General features: G+C 39.2%; 1 protein-coding gene across 1 annotated transcript in view; it reads left to right on the top strand.

Moving 5' to 3' along the window:
- The window catches only part of LOC122063878, a 49,257-nt gene extending 37,362 nt beyond the window's left edge, over positions 1 to 11,895 (top strand). The window contains exons 7-10 of the mRNA XM_042627570.1: positions 223 to 312; positions 402 to 558; positions 11,502 to 11,605; positions 11,688 to 11,895. Of these exons, the coding sequence (XP_042483504.1) occupies positions 223 to 312; positions 402 to 558; positions 11,502 to 11,605; positions 11,688 to 11,790 (454 nt within the window). The 3' untranslated portion in view covers positions 11,791 to 11,895. The remainder of the gene's footprint in view (positions 1 to 222; positions 313 to 401; positions 559 to 11,501; positions 11,606 to 11,687) is intronic.
- The last annotated feature ends 6,752 nt before the right edge of the window (positions 11,896 to 18,647 follow it).

The raw sequence follows: 18,647 nt of genomic DNA, 5'->3' as shown, positions 1-18,647 counted from the left end.
CCCTGAGCTCAGTTTGGGAGTTCTTTAAGATATATTTTCTTCTTTTAAAAGTTTCGCTGATTCATCTGAATGAAAGATGGCTTGACTCATCCAAGTCACTGCTTGATATCAGGAGTTCTCTAATTGTACTTTGTATATTGAGATCTAATTTATGTTGGTTTAAGAAATAAACACCTTTTACAGAAACTCAGTTTTCCGTTTGTCTTGCATTTGTTTGTACAGCTCTCTGTATCTTCAGCTCTTGTACCGCCATGCTGACAGCTTGTCCAAGGAAACTGTTCCTCAAATCTTCATGCTGAAGAAGTCAAAGAAGTAGGTTCACAGTTGACAGCTTCATCCTTGAGCTTTTACACTGTATGTTGCAGATTTATTGTTGACTTTGTAAATCTTTTCTTAATCAGAATTGGTATAAGAAGTGAGGACCTAAAGAATCTGTTGGAGAGATCTATCAAGGGTAGCACCATAGCTCTTTCATCTCCAAGACTTGTGATCCCTGCAGCAATATATGGAATTTGGGGCCTGTCTCAGCATTTCTCTAATGATCTCTTTGATTTCCAGGTTGTCAATTAGACATTCTGTTTCCCTTCTTTATATAGTTTTAAGAAACTTCTCCTATATATATTTTAGATTCCCTAAAAAAATATTTAAAACCTGACACATGCCACTTTTGCTAGTGGCCCATAACCAGATACATAAAACAGTTCAGGCATTTAAGAAATTCAGGCACTCACAAAATGGATCAGCTGTGAACTGGTGAGTTTTAGCAGAAAACAAGAGTCTTATCTTCTTAAACCCTGAAGAAGACCTAATCAATATTAAACCAATGTTTTCTATTTTATGATTTTGAGGTGGTTGTTTTCTGTCCTCTGGTTGAACCATGTTGCGTTGATGATCCACTATACTTACTAGGTCAGCCTCCAGTGAAAATCGGGAAACACAGCTGAAGCAACTGTTACCGTGACTTCAAGAAGACCCTGGGGATAATAACTGAATAACTGGCATGCACTCCTGGATGTTAGGGAACAGAGATAAATACACACACTGAATTAGAGTTCAGGGGTCTTATTGTTAGAAGAAATGGAGAAATGGAGAGGGGCATCTGGAGTATTATGTGATCAATGGATTCCTCCAAAGCTTAAGGGAAAATTCTACAGGACAACATAAGACCAACTATGATGTATGGTGCAGAATGTTGGACAGTCAAGAAGAGTAACATAGATAAGTTGAGTGTGGCTGAGAGGAGGATGTTGAGATGGATGTGTGGCCAAATCTTGAGAGATAGAATAAGAAATGACCAGGTGAGAACCAATTTAGGAATTGCCCCAATTCAGGATAAGCTCAGAAAATGTCGGTTACGATGGGTTGGGCATGTCCAAAGGACCTTTGGATGCCCCAATATGGAAGAGTGACCAGTTGCAGATGGATGGAGCTAAAAAGGCTAAGGGCCGGCCAAAAATGACCATTGATGAGTTAGTAAGACGAGACATGCAAAAGTTAAGTCTTCACCCAAGTATGGCATCTAATAGAGCTGCTTGGAGGGCTAAAATCCGGGTTGCAAATTGTTCGTGAGTGGGATGTCCCAAATTTATTTTTTATTTTTTAAATTATATATATATATATACACACACACGACTCCATGTAGCCGACCCCATTTAGTTGGGATAAGGCTGAGTTGTGTTGTTGTTGGGTCTTATTGTTAGAGTTGATTATCATTTATAGATTAAACTATCTTATTGCTAGTGGCCTCAAGTGCAGTCAAACTTTGTTAGTTCTAAGATATTGCTAATTGGACTCTTAGCTGTCAAAGAGTCCTTAGAGTAATATTTTTTGTGGGTAACATAAATATGTAAGGACTTCCCTTCCCCAAAAAACGGTTATTGGATTTTTTCTGTCTTATGATTTATCAATCTAGACATTTTCCTAACACTTAATTACATTCAAAAATGGACAAATGGTAGCCAATTAATTTTTTTTTTTGGGTGAATTAATAAATGCATTAAAAGAAGGGGGGAGGGAGAATATATCCCCTAAGGGAGAGTACAAACCCTATGAGGGTAACCAAAGTCCAAAAGGAAAGCATCCAAGGCCTAGTGGGATTGAGGAGAGGTTACCTAATACAACACAAAATCCACATGGGCATAAATAAAAGAAGCCAAAAGCCCAACAACATAAAACTCAAAAGCCCACATGAGCAGAACAAGAACCCAGAAGCCCAAAGGAGGGGCAAACAGGAAAAATTTAGGTAGGGTTCCACCAAACCCTACCAACAAATCTCATCACTTCCACTTCCAGCCGTCAAGACATGAATCGAAGTTCTGGCAGAAAAGATAGGCACGACGGTGGGGCATGGGCCTTGCGGAGAGAAGCTGGCCCTATGGAAGAGACAGCCGCGAAGGGGGCACGGGCCTTTTGGAGGGCGTTGGCGGGGGTGGTTGTCGACCGAGCGTGGCTGGCAACCTTACGGGTTGCAGGCCTTGCAAAGAGCTTGCCAAGAAACCACTGAGACAAACGATTTGATCAGGGAGCAAACATGAGAAAACGTTTGGTTTGCCAAGGATCCATAAGAGAGCATGGCTAGGTCAGCGGCACAATGGCACACTCCAACAATGGCGACTCAAGGATGAGCGGCAATAGGCCCAGTGAGCTTTGACGGAGGGGGGAGGAGCCAACAAGCGGCCAAGGAGCAAGTCAGAGCAACTGATGGACGGCGACATAGCAACCCGATCAAAGCAAAAGCTTGAAGAAGAGTAGCGGTAGGCCCAGAGAACGCTGGTGGAAGAAGGAGCCAACGAGTTTTACAGGGAGGATCAGGGGGATCCTGGCAAGGCCATCACCAGATCTGAGTCAAGGCGGGAGTGGAAGGGATGGGGAGACGGCAACGGGTGGATCACAACCTCCTGGACGTGTGAGACCAGAGAGAAGAAGAAGAAGAAGAAGGATCAGAGGAAGAGGGTAAAGAAGAAAAGAAGGAGAGCAGAGGATGAGAGGGAGAGGCAGAGGATGAGAGAAGAAGAAGAAAGGTTGGGGAGGGGGTGGGGAGCAGCCTGGCAAGGAGGGAGGGAGCAGCCCGGTGTGAGGCCTGGCTGCTCTAGGCTGCGACACTATAGGGTTCTCCTTTCTTTCTTGCAAGCGTTAGGGTTTGTTATTTGTTAACTTGGAATAGAAATTTAAATAAAAAGATTAATATTGAAACTTAAAGAGCATCGTTGCCAATTAAGTTTATTTCTAACTAGAAGGGCTGATGGGTTATATGCAAATATTGTAAGTGATGTAAGGTTGGTCAAACTAGGCAAACAACCCAGTTGATCAACCACTCCAAACCAAACTCATAAGATTAAGTTCAGATCTGACCAACAAATAGAGTCAAACAAGCCTGGGAAACAGGGCTGAATGGGAGAATATAGGGGCACTCACTAAGGCTCAAGTGAGCCTCAAAGCCTGGTCAAAGGAGGGTTTTAACAGCCACAAATAGTCCTCCAAATATGGTGATCAACAGGTCCTGTTATGGGCAGCAACATGCAGTAGGAAAACCCTGACTAAGTTAGGGTTTCAAGGGCTCGATTGGGAGAAACCTTGCAGCTTCAGCAACTGCCTTCCAAAGGCCCTATACTCCTCCTTTTAGGGGGTTGAACAACCCCCCAAAAGGGCTTGAAGAATGGACCTCAGATCTGTGAGATTTGAGAATCAATCCAATCCTCCAAAACCCTGGCAGTCTCCAATCAATTTCTGTCCTTGAGGCTGAATGTGATATCTGAGTTGTAATTGTATTTCAGACCTTCAATGAGTCTTCAATCATCACTCAAGTCACCCTCTTATGGTAGGAAACAGAAGGAAAGTAAAAAAAAGAAAAGAGAAATTTGATGGAGAGGTTGAGAAGGGGTAAAAAGAGTGAGGAAAACGGGCATCTCACCCCGCAAGGTTTGGGCATCTCACCCCGCAAGGTTTAGGCATCTCACCTCATAGTTTTAGGCATCTCACCTCTCAGATAAAAGTTTTGCAGCCATGAATAATACTCAAATTTCATTAATCAAACATGTCCACCTTACAATCAATGGATGCCTCTTATAGGTTTACATGACTGATTTCTAAATTAGGAAAAATCTGGAATTAAAACCTTCTAATTTGGCTTCTAACTTGCTAACCAAGAAAGAATAATTTAGAAGCTAATCATTGATAACAAAAAGAAAACTAACTTAAGACATAAAAAAGGAATTAAATCCTAGGCTATATGCTGAGATCGATGGCTGCTGTTGGACTCCTTGAAGCTTCTTTCTTCAACATTAAGGGACAGCTAGAAGGCATCCTAGAAGCGTCACTTGAAGACAAAACTGGAGAACCTGAATGGCTGCTTGATGGGGTGACTTCCTTCCTGAAGGTTGAGATCAACTGTCAGACCCCATCCCACGCAAACCACGGAGATGTGACTTGGATGCTTACCATCATCATACAAGACGTGCCAGGATCTCAGAAGCAGTACATTCTCACAATCCAACAAGAATCACTAAAATCAGAATGTAGCGGAATAAACAATATATGACAAGATTCTTGTACCAGTGAACTGATTGTGATAATGTAAATAATTTAACAATTTTATCCTCAATTAGTTACTTGACATATACAGATAGTATAAAAAAGTATAGCATAAAAAATTAAGGCAATTATAACAGACAACACAAATCCTTGATAAATGTGCACTATAGGCATAGTCATCACCAGCACAATCCACATTGTGCTCCTCAACCGAGATTCCAGTAGTCTCTGCCATACTCGGCTATAAAGGAAGAAGTACCACTGCTCATAGGTACGATCGTGCCTACATCATCATCTAAAAGAAACACACATGGTGTGAGTTTCACTAAGCTCAATGAGGGGTGGGGAATATGCAAGCAAACACATATAATCCATGATGTTGTGCATGATGCAGTTCATTTTATTATCCACCTAGCAAACAACTAAGTCTGGGGTATAATGCTACTACAACACATATCCCTGGTCTTGAAATTGTTCATCAATCACCCAGTGATACAAACTATAGTCATGAAAAGGAGCCTGTCGGCCCCGGAATGCGCCCCTCAGTCACCCAACAAACCCCTGATAACCCCATCCTAGCGCCACGATCTTGAAATCATCCTTCGGTGACCCGAGCTTGGTCCACCGTCGGAAATAATCACATCGTATCACATAAGTGGTATTTTGGAAAGTCTCATCGGACCTCCCACTGTGGGTTATCCAGCACCTATCCCCCTATTAGCAAGGGGTCATAGCAAAGGGTAATTCATCCTAACCATATGTAATATACATGGCCTTGCATAATGATACAATTACTATGGTGAATATGGTACTTGAATCATCTCTCGGCTACACCGCAACCCATTTCCAGACCTAACTCTAGCGATATAAGTTTAGTATGGTGAATATGGTACCGGAATCACCATCGGCCACCCGCAACTCATTTCCAAGCTTAGCTCTAATGTGCACACAATATATGATAATTGAATTCCCCTCGGTCACACTGGATCCCACTTGTTCACACACAACAATAACAATAGCCATTTCATATGAAAACATTCAAAATCATTAACAGGATAAGCATACATAAGGTTATTAATTTAAGACACATGTATGAAGTTACATGCATCGGTTCTATATGCTAAAACACTCCTCAAAAGAAAGTCAAACCACCCACTCACCTTGTCTGCTGACTTGGTGACTTTAACCCAGAATCAACATCTTGATAGGCCTCACCATGTAGCTTGACTTTGAGCTAACAAACATGTATTTGGTGTGTTAATGAAGGCACTAAAGACCCCCAAAAGATTCCTTAAGAGATTCCCCAAACGACACTGGGGACAGTTCAGTAAGGACCACCAATAGGTCTCATCGGTAGGTCAATGATCACCGGTGGTTAATTCATCTTACTGTAACTAACTAGTCAACAGTGCTCCACCGGTGGATGCCACTGGTGGATCAATGGTCGACCAGTGGTGATCAACCTGTGATAGTCTGGAGACTGTTCTTCAGCTCAAGTCATACCCACCACATACTTAGGGCCATTTTGGGTCCGTAGAGATTGTAAAGGGTCACTCCACCTTTCATTCAAGAATATCGGGCTGCATTTCTAACGGTTGAATTGGGAGATCCGATCAAATCTCCGTTTGAAACCCTAAAAGTTGGGTACAAAACTTAAGCTTAGGAACCATGTTTCTTCGGCCGGAGGGTGTGCATTGGAATCCTATAATCACTGGAGCACACCCATTTCGAATCCTTGAGCTCCAGCATTGGGTTTCAACCAAAACCAAAAAACAACTCTAACCCTAGTCATTTCAAGCCATGGAAATGAGGAGGGAGGAATGGTGAGGGAACCACCAACCTTGGTTGAGCTAGTCAGGACATCAAGAGCCAATCCAAACCTTCGTTCTTTCTTCTTCCTTTCCTTTCTTTCTCTCCCTCTCACGTTTTGGGGTTGAAATAAATGAGCCATAGAGGCTGAATTTCCTATATATAGACATGTTCGCTTAGGAGAAGTCATTTTCCCAAAACTTTTTAACTTCTTTGTTGGAACATGTGGGCCCACTACTTTAACCCCATAAGTTACTAATGGATCACTAGAATTGATGAGTCACGTGTGGGGAAACATATCGTGAAGTATAATCACAATACACCACAATCAATAATCTATTATGGGCAATACAGATCCACCGGTTAATCTCAACAGTGGATCATCCACTGGTGGATGGGCGACTGATCGGTCACTACTGTATTGTCTTAACTGGAATTCTCTAGTACTCTTGCCCATATTTTTTGGGGGTGGGGGGAGGTTCCCATAGGGACTTGTGCACAATAAATAAGGTATATCTATCATGCTTGAGTAAAGTAAAGCGACGGGATTAGGTTACTCTCTTGTAAGCCTTTGGAAGCTTATTCGGATATCCCCTCCAAGTTTCCTTGCAACATTTGCATAGGCACGAAGGGTCATTCCATCCTTTCAAACAATAGACTGTTGCATCCATAAGTCATCGGTTCCGGAACTCTCCGGTGTATCGCATATCGTAAAAAGTTCAAATTAGACTGGATTTGGGCATGGGTGTAACATTGGAGTCATAGGAGGGCCAAAACGAGGAGCAACCTGACCTGGTTTGATAGGCTAAAACAGGACCAAATCTAGGGCTGGACTGGACTGGACCGGACCAAGATCTCGAGCCCTTCTCTTGGCAGCCCTATCTACATCAGTAAGGGTTATACCAAGAGAGAGCTTAACCATACAACATAGATTTATGGTCATAGAAATGTGATTTAAAATGCTTGAACACATTTACTTATAAGTTAGCAACATGGGGAAGGTGGCATTTCGATGAAGACGCTGATATGATGTGGAATAAGATGATTATTGCTGTTAAGAATGTAGCTAAAGAAATTTTAGGCGAATCTAAAGGAAAGCAACATTCATCTAGAGAAACTTGGTGGTGGGATGAAGTTATAGCAGATATTAAAGTTAATAAATCTGGTTTTAAAACTTGGTGAAGGACTAAAGATGAGGATTTAAAAATGTATAAATTTGCTAGAAATGAAGCTAAGAAGATGGTAGGGAAAGTAAGGAGAAATTTAAGGATTTCTATAACAATTCAAGCACAAAGGAGGGGGGAAAAGATATCTGTTAACAAACCAAAATGAGAGAAAGGAAGAGTAGAGATTTAAAGCATATTAGATGCATTCAAAGTGAAGATGGTAATGCATTAACAAGTGATGAGGAGATTAAAGAGATGGAAAAACTAAATCTTTTTTTTTTTTTAGATGGAAAAACTATATCTACAACTTACTAAAAATGTTGTGCCATAACCAACAAGAAATCAAAAATCTTAGTCTAAAGTAACAGAAGCCGTAAAGAAAATTAAAATAGGAAAAGCAGTAAGTCCAGATGGAATTCCAATAGAGGAGTGGAAAAGCTTATGAATCAGTGGAATAAATTGGCTAACTAAGTTGTTTAATAAGAGTATATGCGCAAGAAAATGCCAGATGAATGGAGAAGCATTGTGATTCTGATTTATAAAAGTAAAAGTGCTATTAAAAGCTGCGATAATTGTAGAGGAATAAAACTTGTGAGCCATACTCGAAATTATAGGGAAAGAGTAACTGAAACCCTCCTAAGACAAGAATCTAATATTTTGGATAACCAATTTAGTTTTATACTAGGAAGATCAACCACATAAGCTATTTGTTTGCTTGAGAGATTAATGGAAAGAGTTAGAAAATGTAAGAAGGATCTACGTATAATCTTTATTGACATAGAAAGAGCTTATGCTATAGTCCCCAGAGAATTAATTTGGCAGGTGTTGGAGAATAAAAGTGTTTTGAGTAATATGTGGACGTGGTAAAAATATGTATAATGGTATAGTAACTAATGCAAGAGGGGGGGGGGGGGAGGGCTAGTGATTTCCCAATCACAATTGTATTACATCAAGGATTAGCTCTATGCCCATATATGTTTGCACTAGTCATAGATGAGCTAGCTAAAGACATTCGTGACTGAATACCTTGGTTTTTTGCTGATGAGGTTGTTTTAGTGGATGAATCAAAATCAAGTATAATTGAGAAGTTAGAATTATAGAGATAAACCTTTGTTTTATTGATTATTTTCTGGTTAGCAAAATCACTTGCAATAAGAAAAGATGCCTCTCTCTCTCTCTCTCTCTCTCTCTCTTCTTATCAATAGTTCTCTCTCCTCCTCTCCTATTATTTCACTTTGTTTCTATTTTTTGTCTTCTCTTTCATCTTTCTTTATTTCCCTCTATCGACTTCTGATTAGATTCTATTTTTTGGATGGAATCTTCTCTCTCCTCTTTTACACCAATTCCAATTTTGTATTTTCTTACCCCTCCATACCCATCAACACTCTCTCCCTCATCCACTCCAGGTTTAAGATCTCGATCTTGCTCTCGTCCCCAATCTCGCTAAACCAAAAAAGAGAGATTTGGTGAGATCTTGCCTAGATCTTGTATTTTTTTCCTAGTCGACTCGGTGGCCATATGATCTTTGTAGCCTCTGAAACTTGTCATTTACTATATACATAGTGGAAACATCAGTTTTTTTAAAATCAAACCCAAAATGGTACTTGACTTCGTACCCTATGTAAGTAGTCTTCGGGCCCTTCATCCTAGGCTATTCCACGATAAAAACAAACAACTATTGACCATGTTTCAAAGAAAAAATGGTTTTGAGAGGTTGTTTTTACCTAAAATTGCTTTTGAGAAGAAAAAGATCTCCAAAGTTGATGACGAAGTGATAATCTCCAGTCTCCAAGTGTTGAAATTGTTAATCTACACGGTAGAGGAGAAATTTGGCGACAAAATCCACCATAAGTTCACTTTTTCTTCACAACAAGATGAGATAGGCAAGATATGTCGAGTTATGTTGATTTGAGAGTCGAAATTATGTATATATGCCCCATGTGATTTGGTCTCGAGACAAGTCAAGACTGAGATATTCACCGAGATCTTGACCGAGATATTGCACTTTCTTACATATTGCCTCTCATCTCGTCTCGCTGAGTTCTTAAACCATGCATCCACTCTACCATTTTCGAGTTCCTCAATTATTGCGACTTTATCTTTTATTTGATTCTGTTATTTTAGATACTAAGTTTTGTCAATATTCCTTTATATCCGACCTTTGAATTTGAATATCTGATCTGATCTGATCCATATCAAACCATCAGATTAGGATCAGATATGTCCTCTGATGCTTCTATCAGATTTCTCCCTCACTTTTTATTTTTATTTTTTTCCTATTTGGCCAATTACCTGCAAGCCATTCAATCCTGGTCTGTTTTGGAAGAACAACAGCATCAATGGACTGGGGCAGAAGTTGGCCACTGCATATGGCATTACCCCCTTGGTTCATGTTTGGGGGAGCTTCTCCAGCTTCTGCTTCTCAGATTCTGTGAATCCACCTTCTCCAGCTGAAAAAGTGCTGACTACTGGAATTATTTCATTTGTAATCTTCCAACTCATAATTTGAAGAATCTCCAGAATCAGTGCATAATCTGGGCACAATATGCTCTCCCAGATATGCCCTTGATTGTTTTCTCTTCACCTAGATCTTCTTGATGAAGAATTTCTGTATGCAGAAATCAAAGCCTCAACGCTAGATTGATTTAGGGATCCTGATCTCTGTCGATATTCAGAGAGAACTGAGTAAAATTTTGTTAAAGTAATCTGATTTTAATAAAAGCATACTGAAACAGTGAAATTTTGACAGAAAACCCAGGAAATTTCAGAAATGGAATTAAAATTTTGATACTAGAGCAACCAGATTTAAAACTTGACAAACTTTAAGTAATTGAAATAAAATAACAACAAATAACAGAGAATAGAAGCGGACAGACCTTGGAATCCACCCAAGCCTAGAGGAGTCTTAACACTACAGAAACTCCACAAATCGAGACAGTATATGTGAAACACCAAAACTTAGCCATATAAAATCTGGCCAATAGAGGGCTTGGTTCAACTATTCATGGAGCCAACAGAACCTCCTGAATTTAGAAACTATTCTAGGAGCTTGAACAGAATTAAAAATTATTCCATGATCTTTGTTTCTAACAAAAAGTAGAAACTTATCATCTGCTAAGATGAACCTCTCTAGTCATAGAAAGTAGAAATTAAAACTTAGAAACCAAAGAAAATATAAATTGAACTAAATTCCTAAAACAAAACTCATTGTCGTACTTATCAATTATCACCCATATCATATGCCCATTGAAAGAAGCCCATCACAATGAAAAACCCATTGGACTATAATCCCAATTTATGAATAACCAAATCCTGATTCTTATTTTCCCTAAATAAATAATTTTTTTTGTTTTTCCTGCATCACGCTGACCCTGAGAATCACTGGTTCTTACCTTAAAAAAGAAAAGAAACCTGTATCTTTCCATTGGACATTTAAACTTGACAGTGTACATTTAAAGAAAAACAATAGTCAAAGAAAGAAGGATGGTAGAGAAACTAATAGAAAGAATACACATGGGGGAATTGTGTTCTTCTGGTTCTCAGCTTGTAGACAAAGTTCCTTTGTTAGAAATATGGATTTTCGTAGAGAGTAGAACAAAACCAGTGAATTTTTATATAAAAATTGTGGAAGCCAGTTAACCTTTACATGCAGCAGAATTGTCAAGGCATCACCCAGGTAACAAGGTGGTGGGTCTTGATGCCCAATGCTACACCATTCACCTTATGCATTAAGACACCCATACCCAGAAGACGAAGGGAACATACCTAGAATATGGTGCTAGTGTTGGGTGCCTTAGCCTCACCTAGGCTTTATAGAGGTTGGCCAGCACCTTGACTCACTTTGGTGTCTTGAAAACTATGGCCATTGGCATGTCCATCATCATATTTAATTTGTGTGTGTGTTTTGAACTGTGTTTTTGCATAACCCTATTGCAATTTATCATCAAAACGAGAGTTTGATATGGTTTGGATTCAAATTCTTTTGTCTTATCACAGCTTGTTCCAGCAATGTTTGGGATGTTTGCCTATAAGGCTGCTGCTTTGGTTCAAGTTTATAGGGACAACGAGGACCTGAGATTAGTCTTTCCAGAGAGCGAGGAGTAAGTAACTGAGTCCTTGCTCCGATCCTTCCTGAATTTCGGAAAGCAAAATTTGATGCTAGAAAGGGGTTTTTCTTTGTAGATCTACTAATTACCCATTGGGGCTATCTCAATATAACATCATCTCATGGATCCTTTCGGATGTACCTCAGTATCTTGCAATGTTTGTTAAATTGGTAGATTGACAACCAGAACATTGTTGATCAATTCCACATGTAATTAGGTCTGGAAAGGAAATTTTTGTTAAACATCAAATATAAGAGAATAGCTGCATTTATATGCCGAGGAAAGTGACGTGGGAAATCTAACCACTGGATATTTAGGGGTTGGTCTGGACGGAACATGTCATATTGCAGGTCCAAATTCATTCATATTTCCATGCAACCACCCCCCCCCCAAAAAAAAAACAATCAAATTGTATACACGCTTATCTTTGTCCTTTGCACATTTCTATTTTCGTACCTTGGGGTCTATTTGTCTACAAAATTTCAACATTTAATATGTCGTGGTAGATATAACTGTGTAGAGTATAAATTTTCCAACACGCGTTAGACCAGAAACCCCACCTTAAGATCTCCCCCCTCCCCCCTCACATTAAGTGTTAAGGGGTATTTTTTTTTTTTTTGGGGGGGGGGGGGTGGATATTGTGATGCCCTAGGACTGCCTTGATTCTAATTTAGCACTAGTTCAATTATGGCATTCATGATAATGTAGGGGGAGAATAATTTAGGCGAAAGTTTTCTACTGTGGAATAGGGTTCATACATCATCCTAGGGTCATGATGCCCTCCTCATTGTTCACAATGCGCATCCCAAGATACCAAGATCCATTGGCAAAGGAATCCTTTCGTTTTTGGTGAAATTAGTCCATAATTTTATGTACTTGATGGGTGTCAAAAAAAAAAAAAAAAAAACGAGAGTCCAAAAACACATCGTACCCCACATAGAGGAAATAAGGATTGAAAATTATGGACCATGTTCGCAGTAAATATCATGAAGAAACTTAAATATCTTAGAGAGGAAAAAAATTGAAAGAAAACGATAGCATTTGTGCAAAATGAGGGTTTGTCTACCTCTGTTTTTTTTTTTGTCGAATGTCTACCTCTTACTGCACTTGGCCTATCTCAGGTTGTTTAGTTGTTACCAAGCCTACATACATTTAGTCCATAACAATTTACTGAGTGGCTGATATGGGTAGGGTTTTTAGTGTTCTTTGTGGGTTACAAAGTGAGGGGATACAAGGGCGTTGGGATAGTTGTGGAACAAGAGTCTCGAACCTAAGACCTCCTGGGTGCATGTGCTTTATTGCGATCTGCCCCAACCAATTGTGCTAAGCAATTGACTACAAATGTGTGGACTGTGATAGAAGACCTCCATCTCGTTGAAAAGTTCTGCCCAAGAAAGCATGGAGAGTTGTTGCAGAGTAGGGAAAATCATTAGGAATACAAATGAAAATAGCATAAAAATAAATGAATATATAAATATATATATATATATGTGTGTGTGTGTGTGTGCAAAACATATTCTTCCACTGGAGGAAGAATTGTCTCCTGCATGATCCACTTAAGAAGATGTTCCTTTATGCCCTGATACTACCATGTACCAATTTGTGGGTCCCAAATTTGTGCCCAGTCATTTCTTTTCTAAAGCGTCACTTTTCATCCTATGCAAAGTTGGTCATGTGGTAGAATAAAGCTTTGAAAATCTATTTAAAATGTACTTTATAACAAATGGTGAAAAACAAAAGTGAAAATGTCACTCATATTACTGTTAGCATATGGTTGAATCAGTAGTCATTGAAATTTGATGGCTGGCTGACCGATCCATATCATACCCTATCTATCCACATTTAAATTGCCACTTCAAAACTTTCTCCCTATCTATCATGATGTGGCACTTCTAATGCAAGTTATTGTTGGGTGGTTGAGAAACTTATCTATTTCACTAAATTTAATTCTTATAAAGATGTAATTTCCACCTTATCTTCGTGATGAATTTCTATTTTTCAAAATTAAGAAGGAAAAAAATAACCCTTCTCATCCCTCGTCTTTTGAGTCTTCTTGCTCTCAAGACTTAGCTACCTTTTGACTCTTTTTTACAAACCCAAGTTGGCATCGCCTATCCTATTTTTCCTCTCTACTTTTCTTCCCTCAGCTGCCTCTCTTTCCGTAAGGTTACTGTTTTGGGAGATTTTCAATGAATTTGCATTTACTCTCACCCGCCCCCCACTGTTTCGCTGACTTGCTATTTTTTGAAGCTGCCATAAAGTCTGCTAAAGTCTTCCTGACCTTTATTGATTTTCCCTCTCTCAAACGAACCTCATTACTCTTCCCATCGATTCTGACAGACGCATTGTCCACGTCTCCCTTCCCATCTTTTGAGTTTGTTCACTTGCATCATCCTTATTTCCTATCTTTATCTTCTCTTGAACCCCATAAGTGACGAGGTGTATCAACGCCCAGATGCAGTGATAAATAGCCAGAAGCGTAGGATTAAAAAGCATCCTAGAACATTGAATGCTTAATAGGGAAGAGTTTGGAGTTGATTGACGTTATAAAAAGAATAAAGATTAATATTGCTTGTTTATAAGAGACTATATGAAAAGGTAACAAAGATAAGGCATTGGATAACTATAAACTTTGGTATGCTGAAGATCAAAGTGATAGAAGCGGGATGAGCATAATAGTAATAATGATCTAAAGAATGATGTAGTGGACATCGAAAGAATGAGAGACAAAATTATATCCATTAAACTAGTGTTGGAGAAAAAAGGTTGTCAATTGTTTGTATTCATACACCTCAAGTAGGACTGGATGAAAGTATCAAGCATCAATTTTGGGATAATATAGATGAGCTAATGTAAGGTCTTAATTAGGAGGAATCAATTATTATTAGAGCTAAGTTGAATGGACATGTTGGCAGAGATCATAGAGGATATGAAGGTGTCCATGAAGGATATAGGATTGAGGAGTGGAACAAGTTGAGGGGACCGCAATCCTGGAATTTATTGTAGCTTATGATCTTCCCATTATCAACACTTTATTCGCAAAAAGAAAGGAACATTTAATCACCTACAAAAGTGAGTCATACAAGCTAAATAGATTTCTTCCTAACTAGAAGTGCAGATAGAAAGTTGTGTAAGGACTATAAGATTATCCCTAAGGAGATTTTAACCACCCAACATAGACTAGGGGTCATGGATATATGTCTTGGTGCACAAAAGTGTAGAAGGACGATATATATATGCCCTAAGATAAAGTGGTGGAGATTAAAAGGTGAGGCCCTAAATACATCTATAGACAATGTGATGAAACAAAGAAAGTGGGACTTTACTAAAGACACCAATGTGATGTAGAATGGGATGATGACTTGTATTAAGAAGATAGCCAAAGATGTCCTAAGGAAAGCGAAATGGAGCTGTCAAGGCCCTATGGAAAGGTGGTGGTGGGATGAGGGGGTCCAAGTAGCTATTAAGACAAAAAATGTTCATTTTAAGACAAAGGACTAAAGATTTTGAAATAAGAAGTCCCACAATGTTCGAAATAAAGCTAGGAGGATTGTGGGGGTGGCTGGGACGAAGAAATATGAGGATTTGTTTATTAACCCAAACACAAAAGGAGGAGAAGCTATATATGAGATAGCTAGAATGAGAAAAAGGAAGAGCAGGGATTTCTACTAGGTGGGGTGTATCAAAAATGATGATGGAAGAGTGTTGGTAATGGATGAGGAGATTGTAAGAAGATGGGACAAGTATATTAGTGTCCTACTAAATAGAGAGACTTCAAGTAGGATTGTCTCAAAAGTTCGTTGTAGTCAACAAGAATCCACGCGTCATAGATATGAATAGAAGATTACTGTGGCAGAAGTTCAAAAAACCCTTGAGAAAGACAAAAACAGGTAAGACACTAGCCCCAAATGAGATCCCAATAGAAATGTGGAAAACCCTAGGAGTTTTTGGGAAAGTTTAATTAACCAAGTTGTTTAACAGGAATATGAGCACAAAAAATGTGCTAGATGATTTGAGGAGAAGCATTGTCATCTCGCTCTACAAAAATAAATGGAATATTCAGAGTTGCAATAACTATAGAAGCATAAATTTATGAGTCATACCATGAAACTATGGAAGAAGGTTATTGAAGCACGCATGAGACGATAAACTAAAAATTCAGAAAAACAATTTAGATTTATGTCAGATAGATCCACTACATAGGCTATCTACCTACTGAGGAGTCTCATGGAAAGTTATAGAGCCTTCAAGAAGGATCTCCACATGATTTTTATTGACCAATAAAAGAGCATATGACAAAGTTTCAATAGACTTTATAGTACATATTTGGATATAATTAAGGACATGTATAAGGCGCGATGACTAGGGTGACATCTGTGGGAGATCAAGGTAAGGAATTTCCATTTATGTTCGGGCTACATCAAGGATCGGCCTTAAGTCCCTATCTATTTGAACTTATCATGGATAAGTAAATCAAGAGTATTTTAGATGATGTTCTATGGTATATGCTCTTTGCCAATGACATTGTTTTAGTGAATGAAATCAAAGCGAAGATTAATGTTAAGTTGTAGCTATGGAGATCAACTTTGGAAACAAAAGGTTTTAAGATTAGTAGATAAAATTTGGAGTATATAATGTGTAACTTTAGCCACTCTATAACGGATAATGAAATGGTGAAGATCGAAGATAATGAGATTCCTCAAAGTGACTATGTTAAATATTTAGGGTCAATCATAAATAAAGAAGGTGACATAGAAGATGATGTTTCACAGAGAATAAAGTGGGACAATAATGTGAGAAGTGCATCTGGAGTGTTATGTGATCGACATATCCCTTAAGTCTTAAGGGAAAATTCTATAAGACTCTTGTGTGACTAGCTATGATGGATGGGGTAGAATGTTGGGCAGCTAAGATGTGCCAAATAGAGAAGCAATGTTATCAAATACTAGATGGTTTGCCTGGGGCCTATGCGACTATCGCCTTATTGCACTGCATGCAGCCTTATATTTTTTGTAATTATATATGTCAAATACCATTGAAGTAAATATTTTTACATTTTGTAATTTCATTTACTTAAGATATTATTTATAAATAAGTAAATACCCTCTAATTGAATCTAATAAAAATAGTTTAAAAATTAAATTCCAAAAGGATAAAAAGTCAACCCTCGCTGTCTAAGAACAAAAATTGAATTTTTTGTTGTAGGGTGATTTTCAACTTTCGAATGCTAAAGTTATTCTCAAATTTGAAAATTTTATAAATCTTATCATGGTAGAACATTGCTAAAAACCAAAAGTTTGGTAAAATAATCTTTTGTTTTGATGTCAATAAAATTATTTCCATTCAGGTGTTTTAATAGGATTCGTACAATTTAAAATAAGTTTGACCAGAACATAAATTTGTCATAATAACTCAGATTTAAGTAATCTTAAACTTGTTGAAAACCTATTTTTGTGTTATACCTAATACAAAAAGTCTCATCTAAAAATGAAATCATTTGACCAATAAAACTTATTATAGAAGAAGAGTATTTCTCTCAATGTCAATAAATCGTGTTGATGAGGAGTGCGGGTGTGTGTGTGTGTGTTAGAGAGAGAGAGAGAGAGAGAGAGAGAGAGAGAGAGAGAATTTAGATAGAGACTTGGAAAATTGGCTCTTGGAAATATGAGCGTTTTAGGAGAGAAGCTTTGAGGCTGAGGTGGCTTGGGACTTGGACGACGGCCCTCATGGTGACCGACCACCTGATCAAGGAAAACAAAAGAAGATTATAGATTTTTGGAGACCTGCTCTTAGATCACAGACTCCCCTTCCTCTTGGTTCTGAGGCTAGGAATGATCTAGCAGTGGCCCTTGCAGATGTACAGACGGTAAGGGACATAACTGCACCTGTAGAGGAGGTGGCTCCAGAAGCAATCTCAAGTGCGGCTGAGATGAACAGTGGTAAGAAACAATCCTATGCTACGATTTCTCATAGAACCTTGCAGGATGTAGAAGATTTTCTTGATCTGATTCATGCTGGGTCACTTACCAAGGTGGTGATACTGCAGGAGGCTTACGAAGAGAAGCTTTGTACGTTTAATTATGCCTTGATTGGGAGAGTGATTTTTTGGTTTGTATCAATGGATGATGTGCGAAGCGATTCAAATGAATCCTAGACTTGAGATGTGTAGACACCCAATTTTGTCACCCTCCTCTGACTTCCGATCAACAGAGATGATGGACTACGAAAACTTAGAAACATTCTATTACCTGAAAACCCTACGTGAGAGAGAAGAGGGGTCCAATTTTGAATTTCTATATACGAAGGAATCTGGTCAAGATGACTATACAGATGGATAGTGCTCAGAAATATGATTTCGACGATATATGGCACGTCAAAATCAGACTGCTGGATCTCCTGCAATCATCTCTGAAAAATCACATTTTCCCATATGTATGCTGCGTACACTGGCAAGCCTATTGGAAACCTAAAAAAATCTCCTACCTACCCAAATACACCAAAATTCATCCCTTACCTACCCAAATACTACAAATTCATCTCCTACCTGAAAACCCTGGAAACCCTATGCGAGAGAGAAGTGGGTCTAGTTTTAACTTTTTATATACGAAGGAATCTGGTCAAGATGATTGTACAAATGGATAGTGCTGAGAAATATGATTCTGACGATATATAGCACTCGTCGTCAGAATAACCCATGGTCACGCTCACTGTGCGCACTGGCCAGTAGGCCAGTCTGCATGCATACTACGCGTGCTGGCCAACAGGCCAGCCAGCACGCATGCTACACACTGGCTTCATGCGCTGGCCAGCAGGCCAGCCCGCACCCATGCTACGCATTGGCTACTGCCTAGCACATGCCTACTACCCATACTTGCTGCTAAGCCAACCCTGCCCTCACACGTGCTGCGTGCGTTGGCCAGCAGGCCAGCCTGCATAGCCCGTATAGCCCGTGCCCCAACAAGATCTAGCCAGCATCCCCGCACGACCCTGCCCACGTGCCCACTGGCTGTAGCCAGTGCCTGCGCCAGCTACTACC

Source organism: Macadamia integrifolia, unplaced genomic scaffold (genome assembly GCF_013358625.1).
Source record: "Macadamia integrifolia cultivar HAES 741 unplaced genomic scaffold, SCU_Mint_v3 scaffold1489, whole genome shotgun sequence".
NCBI classification, from domain to species: Eukaryota; Viridiplantae; Streptophyta; class Magnoliopsida; order Proteales; family Proteaceae; genus Macadamia; species Macadamia integrifolia.
The sequence above is the reverse complement of the archived record's forward strand: the minus strand, read 5'-3'. Positions and strand labels throughout refer to the sequence as shown.